Here is a 22957-nt window from a genome sequence, read left to right as displayed (position 1 = left end):
ATGTCCTAGGCAGCCATTCCCTTGTGAAAATAATTGCCTAATATTAACTAACTTTGGTGCATTCCATGCTGAGGAATTTCCTTTGTCCCCACATGTTGGATGAGCCCCCGGTTTGGATTCGCATCACCTACTGTGATCACAGGTTGAAAACGTTCAGATGTCTTCGATGTCTCTCTCCCTCTTCTGTCTGTATGTCTCTCTCTCTCTCAGGGTCTCGCTCTCTCACGGTCTCTCTTTCTCTGTCTGTCTCTCTGTCTCGGTCTCACTGTCTCGGTCTCTCTGTCTGTCTCGCTCGCTCTCTCTCTGTCTGTCTTTAGTCGACTTGCTCTTTCTCACTCTTTCTTCCTCCCACCTCCACGTTTACCCATGAGTCATGCTAAGGAGAAAATTGATGAATGTCTCAGAGTTGGCCGAATGCCAGTGGTTCTGGGAGGTAATTTCCTTCAACACAGCCGTCCTACTGTTTATATTTGTCACTTTCTGTTCTCTCCTCCAGTAGGGGCTGGGGATGGACATTGGAGGAGGAGGGAGTTGTTAGTGATGTCCTATTGAAACTGCATTTTCACTTCTTGAAAATATATTTGTCTGCCTAGTCTCAAACGTTTATTGACATTTTTTGGTCCAAGATATAATTATTTAAAAGATGGCCTGAAAACGGCTATATTAGAAATTGCAGAGCCAACCATTTTTGTTAGAATTGATATGCATACACCTTTTTATTTTATTTCACCTTTATTTAACCAGGTAAGCCAGTTGAGAACAGGTTCTCATTTACAACTGCGACCTGGCCAAGATAAAGCAAAGCAGTGCGATTAAAAACAACAACAACAGAGTTACATATGGGATAAATAAAACGTACAGTCAATAACACAATAGAAAATCTATATACAGTGTGTGCAAATGTAGTAAGTTATGGAGGCAAGGCAATAAATAGGCCATAGTGCAAAATAATTACAATTTAGTATTAACACTGGAATGATAGATGTGCAGAAGATGATGTGCAAATAGAGATACTGGGGTGCAAATGAGCAAAAGAAATAACAATATGGGGATGAGGTAGTTGGGTGGGCTAATTACATATGGGCTGTGTACAGGTGCAGTGATCTGTAAGCTGCTCTGACAACTGATGCTTAAAGTTAGTGAGGGAGACGAGAGTCTCCAGCTTCAGAGATTTTTGCAGTTTGTTCCAGTCATTGGCAGCAGAGAAATGGAAGGAATGGCAGCCAAAGGAGGTGTTGGCTTTGGGGATGATCAGTGAGATATACCTGCTGGAGCGCATACTACGGGTGGGTGTTGCTATGGTGACCAATGATCTAAGATAAGGCAGGGATTTGCCTAGATGTAACTTTGGATTGGAGATGGTTAATGTGAGTCTGGAAGGAGAGTTTACGGTCTAACCAGACACCTAGGTATTTGTAGTTGTCCACATATTCTAAGTCAGACCCGCCGAGAGTAGTGATTCTAGTCGGGCGGGTGCGAGCAGCGTTCGATTGAAGAGCATGCATTTAGTTTTACTAGAGTTTAAGAGCAGTTGGAGGCTACGGAAGGAGTGCTGTATGGCATTGAAGCTCGTTTGGAGGTTTGTTAACACAGTGTCCAATGAAGGGCCAGATGTATACAAAATGGTGTCGTCTGCATAGAGGTGGATCCGAGCGTCACCAGCAGCAAGAGCGACATCATTGATATACACAGAGAATAGAGTCGGCCCGAGAATTGAACCCTGTGGCACCCCCATAGAGACTGCCAGAGGTCCAGACAACAGGCCCTCCGATTTGACACATTGAACTCTATCTGAGAAGTAGTTGGTGAACCAGGCGAGGCAGTCATTTGAGAAACCAAGGCTATTTAGTCTGCCAATAAGAATGCGGTGATTGACGGAGTTGAAAGCCTTGGCCAGGTCGATGAAGACGGCTGCACAGTACTGTCTTTTATCGATTGCGGTTATAATATCGTTTAGGACCTTGACCGTGGCTGAGGTGCACCCATGACCAGCTCGGAAACCAGATTGCATAGCGGAGAAGGTGCAGTGGGATTCAAAATGGTCGGTGATCTGTTTGTTAACTTGGCTTTCAAATACTTTCGAAAGGCAGGGCAGGATGGATATAGTTCTGTAACAGTTTGGATCTGGAGGGGGATGACCGCGGCAGCTTTCCAATCTCTGGGGATCTCAGACGATACGAAAGAGAGGTTGAACAGGCTGGTAATAAGGGTTGCGACAATTTCGGCGGCTAATTTTAGCTGGGGGGGGGTAGCCAGGTGGAAAGCATGGCCAGCCATAGCAAAATACTTGTGAGATTTATCGGTACTGACAGTGTTTCCTAGCCTCGGTGCAGTGGGCAGCTGGGAGGAGGTGCTCTTATTCTCCATGGACTTTACAGTGTCCCAAAACTTTTTGGAGTTAGTGCTACAGAATGCACATTTCTGTTTGAAAAAGCTAGCCTTTGCTTTCCTAACTGATTGTGTATATTGGTTACTGACTTCCCTGAAAAGTTGCATATCGCGGGGGCTGTTCGATGCTAATACAGTATGCCACAGGATGTTTTTGTGCTGGTCAAGGGCAGTCAAGTCTGGGGTGAACCAGGGGCTATATCTGTTCTTAGTTCTGCATTTTTTGAATGGGGAAAGCACTTTTAAAGAACAACCAGGCATCCTCTACTGATGGAATGAGGTCAATATCCATCCAGGATACCCGGGCCAGGTCAATTAGAAAGGCCTGCTCGCTGAAGTGTTTTAGGGAGCGTTTGACAGTGATGAGGGGTGGTCGTTTGACCGCGGACCCGTTACGGACGCAGGCAATAAGGCAGTGATCGCTGAGATCCTGGTTGAAGACGGCGGAGGTGTATTCAGAGGGTAAATTAGTCAGGATGAAATCTATGAGGGTGCCCATGTTAACGGATTTAGGGTTGTACCTGGTAGGTTCCTTGATAATTTGTGTGAAATTGAGGGCATCTAGTTTAGATTGTAGGACGGCCGGGGTGTTAAGCATATCCCAGTTTAGGTCACCAAGCAATACAAACTCTGAGGATAGATGGGGGGCAATCAATTCACATATGGTGTCCAGGGCACAGCTGGGGGCTGAGGGGGGTCTGTAGCATGCGGCAACAGTGAGAGACTTATTTCTGGATTTTTAGAAATAGAAGCTCAATAGTGGATAGTATGATAGAGCTCTGCAGGCTATCTCAACTGTAGATTGCAATTCCGCCCCCTTTGGCAGTTCTGTCTAGGCGGAAAATGTTGTAGATGGGAATGGACATTTCTGAATCTTTGGTGGCCTTCCTAAGCTAGGATTCAGACACTGCTAGAACATCAGGGTTGGTGGAGTGTGCTAACGCAGTGAATAACTCAAACTTCGGGAGGAGGCTTCTGATGTTAACATGCAAGAAACCAAGGCTTTTGCGGTTACAGAAGTCAACAAATGATAGCGCCTGGGGAACAGAGGAGGAATAGAATAAGGATACGGCTAAAGGCTTTAAGAACTGGTCTTCTAGAGTGTTGGGTACAGGAATAAAAGGGGCAGATTTCCGGGCGTTGTAGAATAGATCCAGGGCATTATGTACAGACAAGGATATGGAAGGACATGAGTACAGTGGAGGTAAACCTAAGCGTTGGGTAACGATGAAAGAGATAGCATCACTGGAGGCACCGATTTGAGCCGGTCTCCGTGTGTGTGGGGGGTGGGACAAAGGAGCTATCTGAGGCAGGTTGAGCAGGACTAGGGGCTCTACAGTGAAATAGTACAATAAGACCTAACCGAAACAGCAAAAGGCAAGGCATATTGACATGGGAGAGAGGCATAAAGCAATCACAGGTGTTATTCGAGAGAGGTAAGACATCAGCTGGTAATGGCGACGAAAGTTTGAGCTGAGGCTAAACAGATAAACAGGATGGGGTACCGTATAAAGGAACAGTCCATCAGGCATCAGCTGTGTAGTTGAGTGATCATAAGGTCCAGTGAACAGCAATAGGTGAATCCGGGAGCAGTTCAGTGGCTGCTACGGCACAGGCGAGCAGGAGGCACGGCTGTTGATTGCGTGTGCTAACGGGCCGGTGCTAGCAGATGGATCTTCGTATTCGTCGCAACGGGAAGCCTGTTGAAACCACATCTGACGATTACGTCGGCAGACCAGGCGTGATGGATCGGCGGGGCTCCCTGTCAACACTAGGAGGTCCCGTCCAGTTGACAGAGAGGTAGATAGCCGGGTGATGGGCCTGGCTCAAGGCTAACTGGGGCTTGCTTCGGGACAGTGGTGATTAGCCAACAACAACAACAGCCATTCGGTTGCAGCTAGCTAGTTGCGATGATCCGGTGTTAAGGTTCAGTGGTTCCGGCAGAAAATCTGATATGCTCTGGCTCGATAGCGCGATGTGCAGACTGGCCAATAATTGTCCAGGCTAGAGCTGGCTGGTAGGTAGTGCAGGCCACAGACAATGGTGAAGACCGCTAACGGTGGCTAATAGCAAGTAGCTAGTTAGCTGGCTAGTTTCAGCCGGAGGTTCTAGATAAGAAGGTATAAAGAAATAATAGAATCCGTTCCACATTGGGTGAGGCGGGTTGCAGGAAAGTATATTTAGTCAAAAGATGGGAAGTGAGATTGAGAAATATATACGAAAAATACACAAAAAAACATATCCTTGCATGTGTATATTACTTCCACTGCTGTCTCGTTGCATTACTTTTAAAACCAGATGAAAATCCATAAAGATTAGTAGAAATATGATGTTCCTGAAGTCTACTGTGCTCCTAATGCACCTCAGGTGTCCAGACAGGAGGTGGACCAGACAAGGTATTTTATAAGCTCCCTTTCAGTGCCTGTTTAGCGTCTCAAATCACGGGAGCCGAGAACATTTCATCTCACTCAGATACCGGGCTAATGAACTTTTGATAGTGCTCTAATTCATGACCACTGGTGTTAAGGACTGCACTACCCCCACTGGCCAAGCAATTGCCTTTTAATTACAGTCAAAGGTCATTCCTGATTCCTGTGTGGATCACATGGATGTTCCTGATCCTCTGATGTAAGGAGTTGCTGAGAGACTTGCTGATAGCACCTCACAGACATCTGTTCTCCACCTTCCTGGACCAACACTGCGAATGCTACTTGAAAACATTATTGAAATAAATACAATTTGAAGTTTCAGCTTACTTAAATATTCCGACCATGACGTGCCCAATTTTTTAGATATCTTCTAGTTATACAGGATAACAATGGACATGTTTTCACTTAGATTTTCTGCCCTTTCTACTCTTGATTAAGTCTGCAGTCATTTCTAATTGGAGTGGGATTGATGGTGCACAAAGAGAAGAGCTGCAAAACTTTCTTATGTCTGTTTGTGGAAAGCAACACTACATACAGTGGGGAAAAAAAGTATTTAGTCAGCCACCAATTGTGAAAGTTCTCCCACTTAAAAAGATGAGAGAGGCCTGTAATTTTCATCATAGGTACACGTCAACTATGACAGACAAATTGAGATTTTTTTTCTCCAGAAAATCACATTGTAGGATTTTTTATGAATTTATTTGCAAATTATGGTGGAAAATAAGTATTTGGTCACCTACAAACAAGCAAGATTTCTGGCTCTCACAGACCTGTAACTTCTTCTTTAAGAGGCTCCTCTGTCCTCCACTCGTTACCTGTATTAATGGCACCTGTTTGAACTTGTTATCAGTATAAAAGACACCTGTCCACAACCTCAAACAGTCACACTCCAAACTCCACTATGGCCAAGACCAAAGAGCTGTCAAAGGACACCAGAAACAAAATTGTAGACCTGCACCAGGCTGGGAAGACTGAATCTGCAATAGGTAAGCAGCTTGGTTTGAAGAAATCAACTGTGGGAGCAATTATTAGGAAATGGAAGACATACAAGACCACTGATAATCTCCCTCGATCTGGGGCTCCACGCAAGATCTCACCCCGTGGGGTCAAAATGATCACAAGAACGGTGAGCAAAAATCCCAGAACCACACAGGGGACCTAGTGAATGACCTGCAGAGAGCTGGGACCAAAGTAACAAAGCCTACCATCAGTAACACACTACGCCGCCAGGGACTCAAATCCTGCAGTGCCAGACGTGTCCCCCTGCTTAAGCCAGTACATGTCCAGGCCCGTCTGAAGTTTGCTAGAGTGCATTTGGATGATCCAGAAGAGGATTGGGAGAATGTCATATGGTCAGATGAAACCAAAATAGAACTTTTTGGTAAAAACTCAACTCGTCGTGTTTGGAGGACAAAGAATGCTGAGTTGCATCCAAAGAACACCATACCTACTGTGAAGCATGGGGGTGGAAACATCATGCTTTGGGGCTTTTTTCAGCAAAGGGACCAGGACGACTGAGGAATGGGCCAAAATACCAGCAACAGTGTGTGAAAACCTTGTGAAGACTTACAGAAAACGTTTGACCTGTGTCATTGCCAACAAAGGGTATATAACAAAGTATTGAGAAACTTTTGTTATTGACCAAATACTTATTTTCCACCATAATTTGCAAATAAATTCATTAAAAATCCTACAATGTGATTTTCTGGATTTTTTTCCCTCATTTTGTCTGTCATAGTTGACGTGTACCTATGATGAAAATTACAGGCCTCTCTCATCTTTTTAAGTGGGAGAACTTGCACAATTGGTGGCTGACTAAACACTTTTTTCCCCCACTGTAGGTGCTTTTCATGACTCATTAACCTTGACTCATTAACCTTAGTGTTTCCCTGCTTCTGTCACCTACTATGTGTGCCTCTTCACTGGCCTTCTCTGGAGGCTGAGAGTGGAAGGGATGTATTGATCTGGCGCTACTGTGCTTTTTTGTTTTTCCTGTTCTCTAAGCGTCAGACATCGTCTGGACGTCTGGTGAAATGAAACATGAGGTGTGCTCTAGGGTTGGGCGATGTCATTCAAAATAAAGCTGTGATAGAGAATCACCTATAGACTCTGATTTTCACAATTGTTCCCATTTGAAAGCTGCAACTTTAGGACAAACACTTTATTAAATAAGCCTTTTTGGGATATACTCTTCATAACTTTGACTTGTCTTAAAGGTATGCTTTGGGATTTTGGCAATGAGGCTCTTTATCTACTTCCCTAGAGTCAGATGAACTCGTGGATATCATTTTTATGTCACTGTGTCCAGTATGAAGGAAGTAGGAGGTAGTTTTGTGAGCCAATGCTGATTAGCATTATCGCAATGATTATCTGCTAGCACTTCCAGTCCAGGCCTTGACATTAACCTTTTTTAGCCACTTGTCCTTCAGACAAGTAGGACAGACTCTTTAATTGTCCGAAAGCTGAAGTCACTTTTCCCCAAAATAAAATAAAAAAGGACTTTAACATTTTTCGGTAAACTTCCCAAATGTTCCTCAAAACAAAATACTCTAGACACGGGGGGATCTTTTTGTGTCTGTAAAATGAATTATGTGAAAAATGTCGGGGGAAGTGCTTTTATGCGCAAATATTGATATAGTAACCATCATATCGAAGTAAACTTGAAGTCATGCAATGACGTGTGATCCTCCCACTACCACTCATTGGGAAAGCATGCAGTTTGTTAGGTTACAGATTAAATAAATTATGATGAACTTCACAGGGTGGTGAAAGTGCAAGGTGATGCGTTTGATGCTCCTTTCCAATAAATATCGAAGGTCTTATTCTGGTGACATGAGAATCGATGCTTGGCTGCCGTTTGACTAATAAAAATAATCTCGCTCTCATCATGTAGGCTATACGTGCGCTCTAGCCAACAGCACGCAGATAGCGCTGTTGGCTAGCGCGCACATGCCAATACCAGAGTGGGCACACTCGCTATATAGCGCTTTTTTTGTGTGTGAGAAAACCAGAGTTAAAACTCAGATGGAAACCCATTTAACTTGTAATTTTTTATTGGGAATTTAACTGCAAAAGGTATTTTATGTGCGCTACGTCGTCACGCACAGCCTTATATCTGCAACAAGTCCATTTGATGGAAACACATCTCTGGTAGGAAAATGCGCATATTGCTTTTATGTGGATTTTAGAATACTTGCATGAAAATCTGTCGCCAATTGGATATAAACCTAGCTAGTGACAAAATATATTTAGTGGAGCCAAATCTTTTCGAATAACCTATTCCACTCTGGTGGAGTTGTGGCACGAAAGAGATGTGTAGTAGCCTAGGACTATCTGGCTATCTTTGTGTCTGTGTGTGATGAAGCGCGCAGATGGATCAAGTGACACAGTCAACGAGCCTCGAGCCTTGATGGCTGTGCGTCTTGTGATGGGTTGTAAATCATCATGGGCTGCAGAGCAACTGTGCTGTCCTCAAAACTGGATAATTATAAACTGATTTGCATTTTTGCCTCCATCCTGCTCTCTCATTAGGCCTAGGCTACTATATGCTTTTTAGGTAGGGTGCACATTGCTAGAATAATATGGAAATAGGCCTAGGCCAACTACACATCATTTATTTCATACGTTTTCCTAAGCTGTAGCCTAAGTTTTCTTTAGACTCCTCGTTTGATTTTTCCATCTTGGTATTGTTTGCTCAATTTCACTTCTTGTGGCCTAAAATATGTCATTCAAAATAAATCTGTGATTGAGAATAGCAGACTCCGATTTACATAATTATTCCCATTTAAAAGCTGCAACTTTAGGACATTAAACACTTTATGAATAGTTTGGAAAATACTCTTCATAACTTCAATTTGTCTTAATGCTTTTAGGATATTTCAATTAAATCAAATCAAATAGTCCGGGTAGCCATGATTAGCTGTTCAGGAGTCTTATGGCTTGGGGGTAGAAGCTGTTAAGAAGCCTTTTGGACCTAGACTTGGCGCTCCGGTACCGCTTGCTGTGCGGTAGCAGAGAGAACAGTCTATGACTAGGGTGGCTGGAGTCTTTGATCATTTTTAGGGCCTTCCTCTGACACCGCCTGGTATAGAGGTCCTGGATGGCAGGAAGCTTGGCCCCAGTGATGTACTGGGCCGTACGCACTACCCTCTGTAGTGTCTTGCAGTCGGAGGCCGAGCAATTGCCATACCAGGCAGTGATGCAACCAGTCAGGATGCTCTCAATGGTGCAGCTGTAGATCTTTTTGAGGATCTGAGGACCCATGCCAAATATTTTCAGTCTCCTGAGGGGGAATAGGCTTTGTCGCGCCCTCCTCACGACTGTCTTGGTGTGTTTGGACCATGATAGTTTGTTGGTGATGTGGACACCAAGGAACTTGAAGCTCTCAACCTGTTCCACTACAGCCCTGTAGATGAGAATGGGGACGTGCTCAGTCCTCTTTTTTTTCCTGTAGTCCACAATCATCTCCTTTGTCTTGATCACGTTGAGGGAGAGGTTGTTATCCTGGCACCACACGGCCAGGTCTCTGACCTCCCTATAGGCTGTCTCATCGTTGTCGGTGATCAGGCCTACCACTGTTGTGTCGTCAGCAAACTTAATGATGGTGTTGGAGTCGTGCCTGGCCATGCAGTCATGGGTGAACAGGGAGTACAGGAGGGGACTGAGCACGCACCCCTGAGGGGCACCCGTGTTGAGGATCAGCGTGGCAGATGTGTTGTTACCTACCCTTACCACCTGGGGGCGGCCCGTCAGGAAGTCCAGGATCCAGTTGCAGAGGGAGGTGTTCAGTCCCAGGGTCCTTAGCTTAGTGATGAGCTTTGAGGGCACTATGGTGTTGAACGCTGAGCTGTAGTCAATGAATAGCATTATCACATAGGTCTTCCTCTTGTCCATGTGGGAAAGGGCAGTGTGGAGTGCCATAGAGATTGCATCATCTGTGGATCTGTTGGGGTGGTATGCAAATTGGTGTGGGTCTAGGGTTTCTGGGATAATGGTGTTGATGTGAGCCATGACCAGCCTTTCAAAGCACTTCATGGCCACAGACGTGAGTGCTACGGGTCGGTAGTCATTTAGGCAGGTTCTTAGTGTTCTTGGGCACAGGGACTATGGTGGTCTGCTTGAAACATGTTGGTATTACAGACTCAGTCAGGGACATGTTGAAATTGTCAGTGAAGACACTTGCCAGTTGGTCAGTGCATGCTCAGAGTACACGTCCTGGTAATACGTCTGGCCCTGTTGCCTTGTGAATGTTGACCTGTTTAAAGGTCTTACTCACATCGGCTACAGAGAGCTTGATCACAAGTCATCCGGAACAGCTGATCCTCTCATGCATGCTTCAGTGTTGCTTGCCTCGAAGCGAGCATTGAAGTGATTTAGCTCGTCTGGTAGGCTTGTATCACTGTGCAGCTCGCGGCTGTGCTTCCCTTTGTAGTCTGTAATAGTTTTCTAGCCCTGCCACATCCGACGAGCGTCAGAGCCGGTGTAGTACGATTTAAATCTTAGTCCTGTATTGACTCTTTGCCTGTTTGATGGCTCGTCGGAGGGCATAGCGGGATTTCTTATAAGCGTCCGAGCTTTGTATGAGTCTCTGTGTGTGGAATAAAGGTGGTCTAGAGTTTTTTTCCCTCTGGTTGCACATTTAACATGCTGGTAGAAATGAGGTAGAACGGATTTAAGTTTCCCTGCATTAAAATCCCCGGCCACTAGGAGCGCTGCCTCTGGATGAGCGTTTTCCTGTTTACTTATGGCCTTATACAGCTCATTGAATGCAATCGTAGTGCCTGCATCGGTTTGTGGTGGTAAATAGACAGCTACGAAAAATATAGATGAAAACTCTCATGGTAAATAGTGTGGTCTACAGCTTGAGATACTCTACCTCAGGCGAGCAAAACCTCGAGACTTCCTTAGTATAAGATTTTATGCACCAGCTGTTGTTTACAAATATACACAGACCGCCACCCCTTGTCTTACCGGAGTCAGCCGTTCTATCGTGCTGATGTAGCGTATATCCCGCCAACTGTATGTTATCCATGTCGTTGTTCAGCCACGACTCAGTGAAACATAAGATATTACAGTTTTTAATGTCCCGTTGGTAGGATAACCGTAATCTTAGGTCGTCTAATTTATTTTCAAATGATTGAACATTGGCAAATAGGCTTGATGGAAGAGGCAGTTTACTCGCCGTCGGACCCCGACCTACGTCCACGATATCTCTGTCTCTTTCTCATGCGAATGACAGGGATTTGGGCCTTGTCGGGTGTCTGTAGGATATCCTTCGTGTCTGACTCGTTGAAGAAAAAATCTTCGTCCAATACGAGGTGAGTAATCACTGTCCTGATATCCAAAAGCTATTTTTGGTCATAAGAGACGGTGGCAGAAACATTATGTACAGAATAAATTACAAATAACGCGAAAAAACACACATAATAGTACAATTGGTTAGAGGGCTGTAAAACTGCGTCATTCTCACTCATCAATTAGTAGGATTAGGCTTTTGGTCGTTTGGTTCGCAAATTGAAAGGAGGGATTTTTTTTCAGCCTCGCATGCATGCATAATTTCTGTCTCATAATGCTTTGCTCAACTGTAAGGTTTGTTCAAATTTCTCATTTGATTTTTATATCTTGCTATTGTTTCTTCTATCTCTCTCATGATTACCTTAGGCCTCTCATGTTTTGGGGATATTGAAAAACAACTTAACTTTCTGAGATAGCCTAGAACTCCGTTAGATTCATTCATTGTTTGATCATGAAATAGCGCCTCAGGAGAAATCTAACATGCATTAAACTGAAAGAGTGGTGTAATAGGCCAAGTCATCTTCATATCAAATGGAGAGAAAATTGACTTTGGCTATTGGCCCAGATCATCCAACATTCGATCAAAACATATTTACTGACCAGATTTTTTGCGCTGCTTTGGTGAGACTCTTCGCTCTGTCTGCGTTGTTCTTTTGCTTTGTGTAAATATAATATATTTATTGAAATAGGCTATAGCAAATAGGAATATGGGCAATTTACTCAATGTCAACCATGCACTGTCACGCTGTGCGTTGCCTGATCCAATTCTGACCGAAGTAATTGTTTTATATTTTTGTGCGATTTTGTATTTTTAAAAGATTTTACTTGTCCATTCGGACAACTGAAATCTCTTCTGTTTTTTTTTACTTGCCCCGGACAAGCCTTAATGTCCTGCAGTCATTACGCAACTTCCTTCAAACTGCACGCAAAGTCATAAAAATGGGATCCACGAGTTCATCTGACTCTGGGGAAGTAGACAAAGGGCTTCATTGCCAAAATCCCGAAGTATCCCTTTATTGCTTTTGATAGGCTATTTTAATTAGTAGCTTTTGAACGTTCTTCGCAACAGTAAGTAGGAAGGATGCATACATAATTTATTTTTTAATAGTCTAAGCTTTGCTCAACTGTAAGATTTGTTCAAACTACTCGTTAGATTTTTCTATCTTGCTATTGTTTGTTCTACCTCTCTCATTACCTTAGCCCTATCATGTTTTTTAAGTTATTCAGAAACCACTTTAAACTTTCAGAGAGAGCCTAGAACGCCGTTGGCTAAAATAATTGTTTAATCATGAAGTAGCGAGGTGGGTGGCGGCGGGAGAAAGCCAGCATGCATAAAAACCAGTCATATTCATATCAAATGGACAGAAAATACAAAATCTGGCTTTTATAGAGTGTCAGCTATAAGGTGTTTGGCTAAATGGCCCAGATCATCCGACATTGAGAGAGAAAAAAACTAACATATATTTTCTGACTGGACATTTTGCACTGCTTTGGTGAAAGTCTTAGCACTTTGCATGGCCCTGCTTTGAGCTGCCAGGTCATCTCTTGCATTTTTAAATTGTTTATAACATATTTATTGAAATATGTTATGCAGGCTATAGCAAAGGAATATGCCACTTTGCATGGCCCTGCTTTGAGCTGCCAGGTCATCTCTTTACTGTGTGGTGCCAGTCAAGTTGAAATAGGTTATACAGTACATCGTCTGTCACATCACAATGTCGTCACTATCAACGATGGCTGTCAATCATCTTCGATATCCGTTACTATCGTAATATCGCTGAACCCTAGTGTGCACACACAGACATATTTTACACTCACGGTCAGAATGTACAGCTAACTCCTGGAGCATTCAGTTTAACTCAATGTGTATGAATGGCTCTAAATGTGACCGACCGCCTTGATTCGGTCTTATGTAGCAACATTTGAAATTGTGTTTTTTACATTGGATAAAAGCAGAGACACAGAGCTACAAAATGGTATATCATACACTGCATTTGAGGAACAATGGGAAAGTAATTCTACTCTTCTCACTTTTGAGAAAATGGCCCTTGAATGTTTTGGTACCTACTGGAGAGCTCTTCTTTGTTTACACCCATTCGGCATCGTTCACATCCTCTTAAGCTTTACCCCCACCCATCTCGTTTCGCTCTCGGAGCGTTCAGAGCGCACACTGGACGCTCTGGCCGATGAGTAGGGTTGATCCAAGCGTTCTGACCTCACAACGGCAGTCAAGCACCCAAGCTAACTGGCTAACATTGGCTAGCTTGCTAGCTACTTCCTGACACAAATGAGAGAACACCCCACTGACCATTTTACTCGCCCTAGCAAAGCTGGTTAGGCTGTTTTCATGTTATCCAGAGCGTTGGAGACTGTAACTGTGCTGCTGGCAACAATTTAATTATGCTTTTTTGCCAACGTTTACTGACACCGGCCATACAGTGGGGAAAAAAAGTATTTAGTCAGCCACCAATTGTGCAAGTTCTCCCACTTAAAAAGATGAGAGAGGCCTGTAATTTTCATCATAGGTACACGTCAACTATGACAGACAAAATGAGATTTTTTTTTCCTGAAAATCACATTGTAGGATTTTTAATGAATTTATTTGCAAATTATGGTGGAAAATAAGTATAGAGCAGTGATGTTTGGGGCTGTCGCTGGGCAACACAGACTTTCAACTCCCTCCAAAGATTTTCTATGGGGTTGAGATCTGGAGATTGGCTAGGCCACTCCAGGACCTTGAAATGCTTCTTACGAAGCCACTCCTTCGTTGCCCGGGCGGTGTGTTTGGGATCATTGTCATATTGTCATGCTGAAAGACCCAGCCACGTTTCATCTTCAATGCCCTTGCTGATGGAAGGAGGTTTTCACTCAGAATCTCACGATACATGGCCCCATTCATTCTTTCCTTTACACGGATCAGTCGTCCTGGTCCCTTTGCAGAAAAACAGCCCCAAAGCATGATGTTTCCACCCCCATGCTTCACAGTAGGTATGGTGTTCTTTGGATGCAACTCAGCATTCTTTGTCCTCCAAACACGACGAGTTGAGTTTTTACCAAAAAGTTATATTTTGGTTTCATCTGACCATATGACATTCTCCCAATCCTCTTCTGGATCATCCAAATGCACTCTAGCAAACTTCAGACGGGCCTGGACATGTACTGGCTTAAGCAGGGGGACACGTCTGGCACTGCAGGATTTGAGTCCCTGGCGGCGTAGTGTGTTACTGATGGTAGGCTTTGTTACTTTGGTCCCAGCTCTCTGCAAGTCATTCACTAGGTCCCCCCGTGTGGTTCTGGGATTTTTGCTCACCGTTCTTGTGATCATTTTGACCCCACGGGGTGAGATCTTGCGTGGAGCCCCAGATCGAGGGAGATTATCAGTGGTCTTGTATGTCTTCCATTTCCTAATAATTGCTCCCACAGTTGATTTCTTCAAACCAAGCTGCTTACCTATTGCAGATTCAGTCTTCCCAGCCTGGTGCAGGTCTATAATTTTGTTTCTGGTGTCCTTTGACAGCTCTTTGGTCTTGTGGACAGGTGTCTTTTATACTGATAACAAGTTCAAACAGGTGCCATTAATACAGGTAACGAGTGGAGGACAGAGGAGCCTCTTAAAGAAGAAGTTACAGGTCTGTGAGAGCCAGAAATCTTGCTTGTTTGTAGGTGACCAAATACTTATTTTCCACCATAATTTGCAAATAAATTCATTAAAAATCCTACAATGTGATTTTCTGGAGAAAAAAAATCTCAATTTGTCTGTCATAGTTGACGTGTACCTATGATGAAAATTACAGGCCTCTCTCATCTTTTTAAGTGGGAGAACATGCACAATTGGTGGCTGACTAAATACTTTTTTCCCCCACTGTATTCAATTGATGTTGAGCGTTCGTAAATTAATCAGTTATTCTGCGCTCTGGCATACTCAGACTGAATTTACGAACACACCTGAAATTGTTACTTGCATAGTGGAGTCTTTTGTTAAGACATGTAGCAAGCTAGCTAGGTAAACAATGAACCATAATCCCAACTCATGGTGTTACTACCCTGCATGAATTTGCAGGTAACTAACCAACCAGGTTACATTTTAGCTAGCTAACATTAGGCTATAACTAGCAAAGCAAATGGTTCTGAGATTCGAATAATAAGATCATACACGTAACGTTAGTTAGCGAGCCAGCCAGCCAGCTAACGTTAGCTAGCTAGCTAACAGTACGCTTTAACTTGAAATGAAAACAACCTTTTTGTCAAAATTAGAAATGTGTAATATCTGAAAATGTAGCTAGCTAGACTATTTTACCTGTATACATCATGGATGGACGCGTCTCCCTCACGGATGCCATGGTTGCCCTTAGTTTGAGGATGTAATCCGGAGACAGGTTTTTTCTCCATCTCCTTAGCTATCATACTCTAATTCCACTGATTTCAAAACTCGGTCCTCCAGGAAGTGGAGAGCAACATTTATGCAGTTTACCTACGCAATATTTTTTGTTTTTAAAGCCGCGTTAGACAGGAATACCTACACATACTGACCAGCTCAAATAGACAGAAGCGTGCTATATGGCAGACCAATCCAAACTCATCTCTCGGCATGTCCTGCCCACTCATTATCTCAGCCAATCATGGCTAGCGGGAAGGTTGCTGTCTTTTTTTGTGGCTAAACCAACTAGGCTCGTAATTTAACAATTGTATTTGTATTTACAGATGGCATACAAGTTTGTTATTAAGGCACATGAAAGTTCACATGTTCCAGAAGGCATTTCTGCCCAAAAAATGATTTTACGTTCAAATGGCTCTCCTGTGAAGTAGTGACCCATGACGTCTAGTTTATTTATCTGCATTAGCAAAGCGAAAGGCACATTCAACCTCAAGCCATTGCATTGCTATTCAATGGTCGTAAACCTTACATTTAGAAAGCATTGGATCATTGGCAAGTTCATATTTTACCATACCCTCATTCATATTTTGTAAACATTAGCTTGATGGATGAGAATTGTGTCATTGACAATTTTGCGACTGGCAGGAATGTTTTGTTTAGCCATACAATAGACTATATAGGCTATCTGACGACCCTATCCACAAAGCCTGTGTTTGGCCACAGGTCTCGCTGTACACCCTAGAAGTTGCAGTTGATCCAAGAATAGATTTGTGGTAGTCATATACAGTTGAAGTCGGAAGTTTACAGACAATTTAGCCAGATACATTTAAACTCAGTTTGTCACAATTCCTGACATTTAATCCTAGTAAAAATTATCTGTCTTAGGTCAGTTAGGATCAACACTTTATTTTAAGAATATGAAATGTCAGAATAATAGTAGAGAGTGATTTATTTCAGCTTTTATTTATTTCATCACATTCCCAGTGGGTCAGAAGTTTACATACACTCAATTAGTATTTGGTAGCATTGCCTTTTAAATTGTTTAACTTGGGTCGGTAGCATTGCCTTTAAATTGTTTAACTTGGGTCAAACGTTTCGGGTAGCCTTCCACAAGCTTCCCACAATAAGTTGGGTGAATTTTGGCCCATTCCTCCTGACAGAGCTGGTGTAACTGAGTCAGGTTTGTAGGCCTCCTTGCTCGCACATGCTTTTTCAGTTCTGCCCACATATTTTCTATAGGATTGAGGTCAGGGCTTTCTTATGGCCAATCCAATACCTTGACTTTGTTGTCCTTAAGCCATTTTGCCACAACTTTGGAAGTATGCTTGGGGTCATTGTCCATTTGGAAGACCCATTTGCGACCAAGCTTTAACTTCCTGACTGATGTCTTGAGATGTTGCTTCAATATATCCACATAATTTTCCTTCCTCATGATGCCATCTATTTAGTGAAGTGCACCAGTCCCTCCTGCAGCAAAGCACCCCCACAGCATGATGCTGCCACCCCCGTGCTTCACGGTTGGGATGGTGTTCTTCGGCTTGCAAGCAACCCCCTTTTTCCTCCAAACATAACGATGGTCATTATGGCCAAACAGTTCTATTTTTCTTTCATCAGACCAGAGGACATTTCACCAAAAGGTACGATCTTTGTCCCCATGTGCAGTTGCAAACCGTAATCTGGCTTTGTTATGGAGGTTTTGGAGCAGTGGCTTCTTCCTTGCTGAGCGGCCTTTGAGGTTATGTCGATATAGGACTCGTTTTACTGTGGATATAGATACTTTTGTACCTGTTTCCTCCAGCATCTTCACACGGTCCTTTGCTGTTGTTCTAGGATTGATTTGCACTTTTTGCACCAAAGTACGTTCATCTCTAGGAGACAGAACACGTCTGCTTCCTGAGCTATATGACGGCTGCGTGGTCCCATGGTGTTTATACTTGCATACTATTGTTTGTACAGATGAACGTGGTACTTCAGGCATTTGGAAATTGCTCCCAAGGATGAACCAGACTTGTGGAGGTCTACACATTTTTTTCTGAGGTCTTGGCTGATTTCTTTTGATTTTCCCATGATGTCAAGCAAAGAGGTCCTGAGTTTGAAGGTAGGCCTTGAAATACATCCACAGGTACACCTCCAATTGACTCAAATTATGTCAATTAGCCTATCAGAAGCTTCTATAGCCATGACATCATTTTCTGGAATTTTCCAAGCTGTTTAAAGGCACAGTCAACTTAGTGTATGTAAACTTCTGACCCACTGGAATTGTGAAACAGGGAATTATAAGTGAAATAATCTGTCTGTAAACAATTGTTGGAAAAATTACTTGTGTCATGCACAAAGTAGATGTCCTAACCGACTTGCTAAAACTATAGTTTGTTAACAAGAAATTTGTGGAGTGGTTGAAAAACGAGTTTTAATGACTCCAACCTAAGTTTATGTAAACGTCCGACTTCAACTGTATCTACCAGAATAGCATCTCATATCCCTGCTGGTGAAATTGAAAGGCGATCCAGATCTTCCAGTGATTGCCATTTGTGATCAAATAATGCCCTTGTTGGCCAGTTGAGATGAGATGCTAAATCCAAACAGGCCAGTTGACATTAGGCCGCCGGAATTCGCCACTGCGTTAATGGAGAAGACTGAATGAAAGACCCTGGGAGGCTTAGCGGTTTATGTGCATAGAACCGTCTGGATTTTATCATTGACACTGAAACAGTGTTTCAGACCCTTTCTTAGGACCCTAATGGGGTTTTGTGAGTTAGTAGCATGGGAGTCATGGAGAGGGATTTGCTACATCGACGATGATGCTTGTTTTTTGGAGAAAGCTAAGGAGTCTGTTTTATAGGGGATTGGTTTACCGCCTATCGTTTTTTGAGTGAATGACGATTAATACCTGACTGATAGACTCCCAATTACCATTAAAGGGAACTGAACCTTTCTGGGAAATCTGAAGGCACATGGTAATCTGATCGGTTTCACCATTCATGCCGAGGCAATGTTGGTCTTATCAATGGCCTTTCACAGCATAGCAGGCTGTATAACACACTCAATATGATGCTGCTTACCTCATCCCATTGTGTCAATTGTTTGCTCCCTTATGGTTTCAACCATGTCTGTACCTGACAGACTGCCTAATTCAAGACATTATGACAGGCTATGCTGTAATACATTTCCAACACTGGTAATATAGCACACATTATAGTGATTTAAGTAAGAAGTGACTTGTACTATTATGTCACTACTTTGGAGGAAATCCCTCTCTTTCTCAGGCAGTATTATTCCATACCAGTTGTAATTTATTGCATTCCCCTTTTTGTGACCAAATATGATTCATTAAACATTCCATGTAGCTGACAGGTTTGGCTAACTGTTGGCAGGAATTTTCGCTAAAAGACGCACTGGAACACACTGTACAGGCTACAATCCACAGCTCATTTGCATTTTTTAAGTTTCACTTTCGTTTTCCCTCCTTGCACTCTGATTCGTTCAAGGTTGAAAGCCATCCGCAACTTTAGAAGAATTGGGAAAGATGGCGACTGCTCGCAAGTGATGATTGGCCACTGACTGTTTTTGGCAGATCGTCGGCCATCTGTGTCCTCTCTTAAGACCTACCTGTCTTGTTCCAGCAACAGTCGGTGTAGCCCAGATGTGCCTTCTCTATCCGGTCCCACTTCATTCCTCTTAGAACAGAGCCCATTAAATTCACTTCACATCTCAAGCGCATAATGGCAAATGGCCCTTACCCTAACGGCACATTAAGTGCATTAAGTAAAGATGCAGTTACGAGAGGTTAGGGTCCCAAATCTACATCCCCTTGTCTCCGCCCGTATATCCCACACTTTTCTTACCTCTATATTCTCACCCCATACTCCTGTAAGGGTTCTACTGTCCCACCCTGAACAGGGAAGGCGGAGGGGTAGGATGGGAGAGGGATCGACCATAATCACCTTGTGTAAATTGTTTAAAGAAACCATCTTGACACAGCTGCCTGGACTGAGTTTGCAAAAGGTATTTGAGTCTTGGTTCAAAACGAGGCTCCTCATAGTGAGACAGTTGGGCCTGTGGAAGCCAGGAAAATGTGATGGGGAAGAAGCCCTGGCATTTACATGTGAAACACAAGATGGTCAAATGTAGTGGATTGGAAAGGTTAGCCAGAATATTCACTTCATTACACTGGTGGTGTTAAGACTTGAAGTAACATTCTGCCAAAATACACCGTAAATTTGCATGGGGCACAGTTTTCTGCCCACATGTAAAAATCCCATCACCTAAATTACGGTGATCTTGATTATTATTTAATAAAAAAACATTCTTTATTAACATTGACTGTTGGGTGGACGTTATAATGTTTCAGTGTGCTCGTTCTTTTTGTAAGACTAAAAGGGATTTTGACAAATATAGTGAACGAGTTAAGAGGCTGGCGTCGCCCCAGCTGTACGTCTTAATTGACTTTGCTCAGTCTTCACTTAAGTCAGCAAAGAAATAACAATTTATACTTAGCAGATAATTTTTGTTTCCATTCTGCACTAGACCCATGCCATTATACTTCAAGCCAAAGATTTCAATCTAGCAAAATGGTTAAGCACAAGGTTTTCCCTTTCCCATACAGCACCCCCAGATAAAATGCATAAAGAGAGGTGTTATAAATATAAATCACTACCCCTATTTCACACAGCACACTTCCAAGTTCCCCCCTCCAACACCGGTTCAGAGTTAGGTTGTTGCAATTCCTTTGATGTGCTGTAGCTTTGAGCCACCTATCACTTGTACAATTATTCTATAATGATATTAAAGCCTCGGACCTGGTGCCAATTAGATTAGTTCTTATAGAATGACCCGCAATGTCTTCAAAGATGTCTGAGACAGTTTAACAATAATAATGATAATAATAATAATAATAATGATTTATATTAGTAATGGATTTTTATTAGGCCTTTTTACATTGTTTGTGTGCAAGGCGCAAGACCATTGCTCTGATGTTTGATGTAAATAACAATGAGCGTAACTGAATTACAATGTCTTTCTCTTTCTCTGTGTGTGTACAGGACCCCAGATCAGTGCCCTAGTGTGGTGTCCCTCCTGTCAGAGAGCTACAACCCCCATGTGCGCTGCGGGGCTGCCATGGCCCTGGGCATCTGCTGTGCCGGGACAGGCAACAAGGTGAGTGCCCCTTCTTCCACGTCATGTACATCCTTTCCCGACCGACCTCCCTCCCTCACCTCTCTGTGAACAACCTGCAAATTCTATTGTCCAGTCCAAAATCAGCCCATAGGCTTACCTGGAGACACTTCTTAATGCAGCCTCATGAATCTAAAATAATTAAAAGGGTCTATGAAATATTGTGAAAGCTCCTCCTAGTCTGCCACAGGGCTGTGTTGTATCCCTCCCACACACCATGCGTGTAGCAAAATAACGTAAGTCAACATGATTTAAATGTGTTTTCGGAAGGGCTGTGGTCACCATTCAAGGAATACATTAAATATATACATGTCTTGGTAGTGGGGAGCAATTGTATTGTTTTTTTCACAGATCCATTATTTTAGCAACCCTATATTCTTGGCAGCCCTGGTGTGAAGGGGAGGATTGGCAGAGCACACTGTCATATGACCCTAAATATGTTTATGTGCTACTTGGAATTACAATTTAAGAGGACCAGTGATTCTACAGCTAAAAATAATAATAATCTCACATCTGTGCTGTTTGGGAGCGATGTTGTTGGACTACATATTGTTGTTTCCTCTTCAAGTGATACATTGTATCATTTCGCTTGACCGTGAGAGCCACAAGTTCTTTCAAGTTTCTCAGTGTATATTCTGAAGGTTTGCATTAAAATAAAGTGTGTAGCCTACTACATATCACTGGTGTAGCCTATAGGCCTACTATTACATTTTTTTCACAGCATCTGACCTGATTGGATCCCCCTCACCTACTGAACAAACATGCTATACAGTGCAAAGCCCGCCACATGATCTCCAGCCCAGACCACCCACTCCACCGCTGCTTTGATCTCCCATCAGGTCAGGGAAATCAGACAATTAAATAGCGCACACTGGCCTCTCGGGGATCCGGGGGGGACGGGGGTGGTATGCCGATCACTGGGATGACTGCCCAACTTGGGATGGGGAGGGGCTTTAGCGGGGGAATTGGTGGAGAACAATTGGAGGGTTACTTAGTAGCAATGCAAATATCATTGTACAGCTATATGGACACTCAGTCACTATGGTATTTTCTATTGGTAAATTTACAAATATATATATATATATCTATATCTATAAAATGATAAATAGATTTGAAACTTGTAATGGCTTAGCAGATAATAACAAAAGAAGAACAATATTTACATGGCTCAAAGAGAAGGAATATAATATATATTGTTTACAGGAAACTCATTCAACAATTCTAGATGAAGTTGCGTGGAAAAAGGAATGGGGGGACGAAATATACAGTGGGGGAAAAAAGTATTTAGTCAGCCACCAATTGTGCAAGTTCTCCCACTTAAAAAGATGAGAGAGGCCTGTAATTTTCATAATAGGTACACGTCAACTATGACAGACAAATTGAGGGAAAAAAATCCAGAAAATCACATTGTAGGATTTTTAATGAATTTATTTGCAAATTATGGTGGAAAATAAGTATTTGGTCACCTACAAACAAGCAAGATTTCTGGCTCTCACAGACCTGTAACTTCTTCTTTAAGAGGCTCCTCTGTCCTCCACTCGTTACCTGTATTAATGGCACCTGTTTGAACTTGTTATCAGTATAAAAGACACCTGTCCACAACCTCAAACAGTCACACTCCAAACTCCACTATGGCCAAGACCAAAGAGCTGTCAAAGGACACCAGAAACAAAATTGTAGACCTGCACCAGGCTGGGAAGACTGAATCTGCAATAGGTAAGCAGCTTGGTTTGAAGAAATCAACTGTGGGAGCAATTATTAGGAAATGGAAGACATACAAGACCACTGATAATCTCCCTCGATCTGGGGCTCCACGCAAGATCTCACCCCGTGGGGTCAAAATGATCACAAGAACGGTGAGCAAAAATCCCAGAACCACACGGGGGGACCTAGTGAATGACCTGCAGAGAGCTGGGACCAAAGTAACAAAGCCTACCATCAGTAACACACTACGCCGCCAGGGACTCAAATCCTGCAGTGCTAGACGTGTCCCCCTGCTTAAGCCAGTACATGTCCAGGCCCGTCTGAAGTTTGCTAGAGTGCATCCAGAAGAGGATTGGGAGAATGTCATATGGTCAGATGAAACCAAAATATAACTTTTTGGTAAAAACTCAACTCGTCGTGTTTGGAGGACAAAGAATGCTGAGTTGCATCCAAAGAACACCATACCTACTGTGAAGCATGGGAGTGAAAACATCATACTTTGGGGCTGTTTTTCTGCAAAGGGACCAGGACGACTGATCCGTGTAAAGGAAAGAATGAATGGGGCCATGTATCGTGAGATTTTGAGTGAAAA

General features: G+C 43.0%; 1 protein-coding gene across 1 annotated transcript in view; it reads left to right on the top strand.

Annotated features, from left to right (window-relative positions):
- The window catches only part of LOC311130833 (26S proteasome non-ATPase regulatory subunit 1), a 116675-nt gene that overhangs the window by 56960 nt on the left and 36758 nt on the right, over window positions 1-22957 (top strand). Inside the window, exon 17 of the mRNA XM_084163637.1 lies at window positions 20529-20643. Within this exon, the coding sequence (XP_084019763.1) occupies window positions 20529-20643 (115 nt within the window). The remainder of the gene's footprint in view (window positions 1-20528; window positions 20644-22957) is intronic.

Source organism: Coregonus lavaretus, assembly GCF_964263955.1.
Source record: "Coregonus lavaretus genome assembly, chromosome: 6".
Classification (NCBI taxonomy): domain Eukaryota; kingdom Metazoa; phylum Chordata; class Actinopteri; order Salmoniformes; family Salmonidae; genus Coregonus; species Coregonus lavaretus.
The sequence above is the reverse complement of the archived record's forward strand: the minus strand, read 5'-3'. Positions and strand labels throughout refer to the sequence as shown.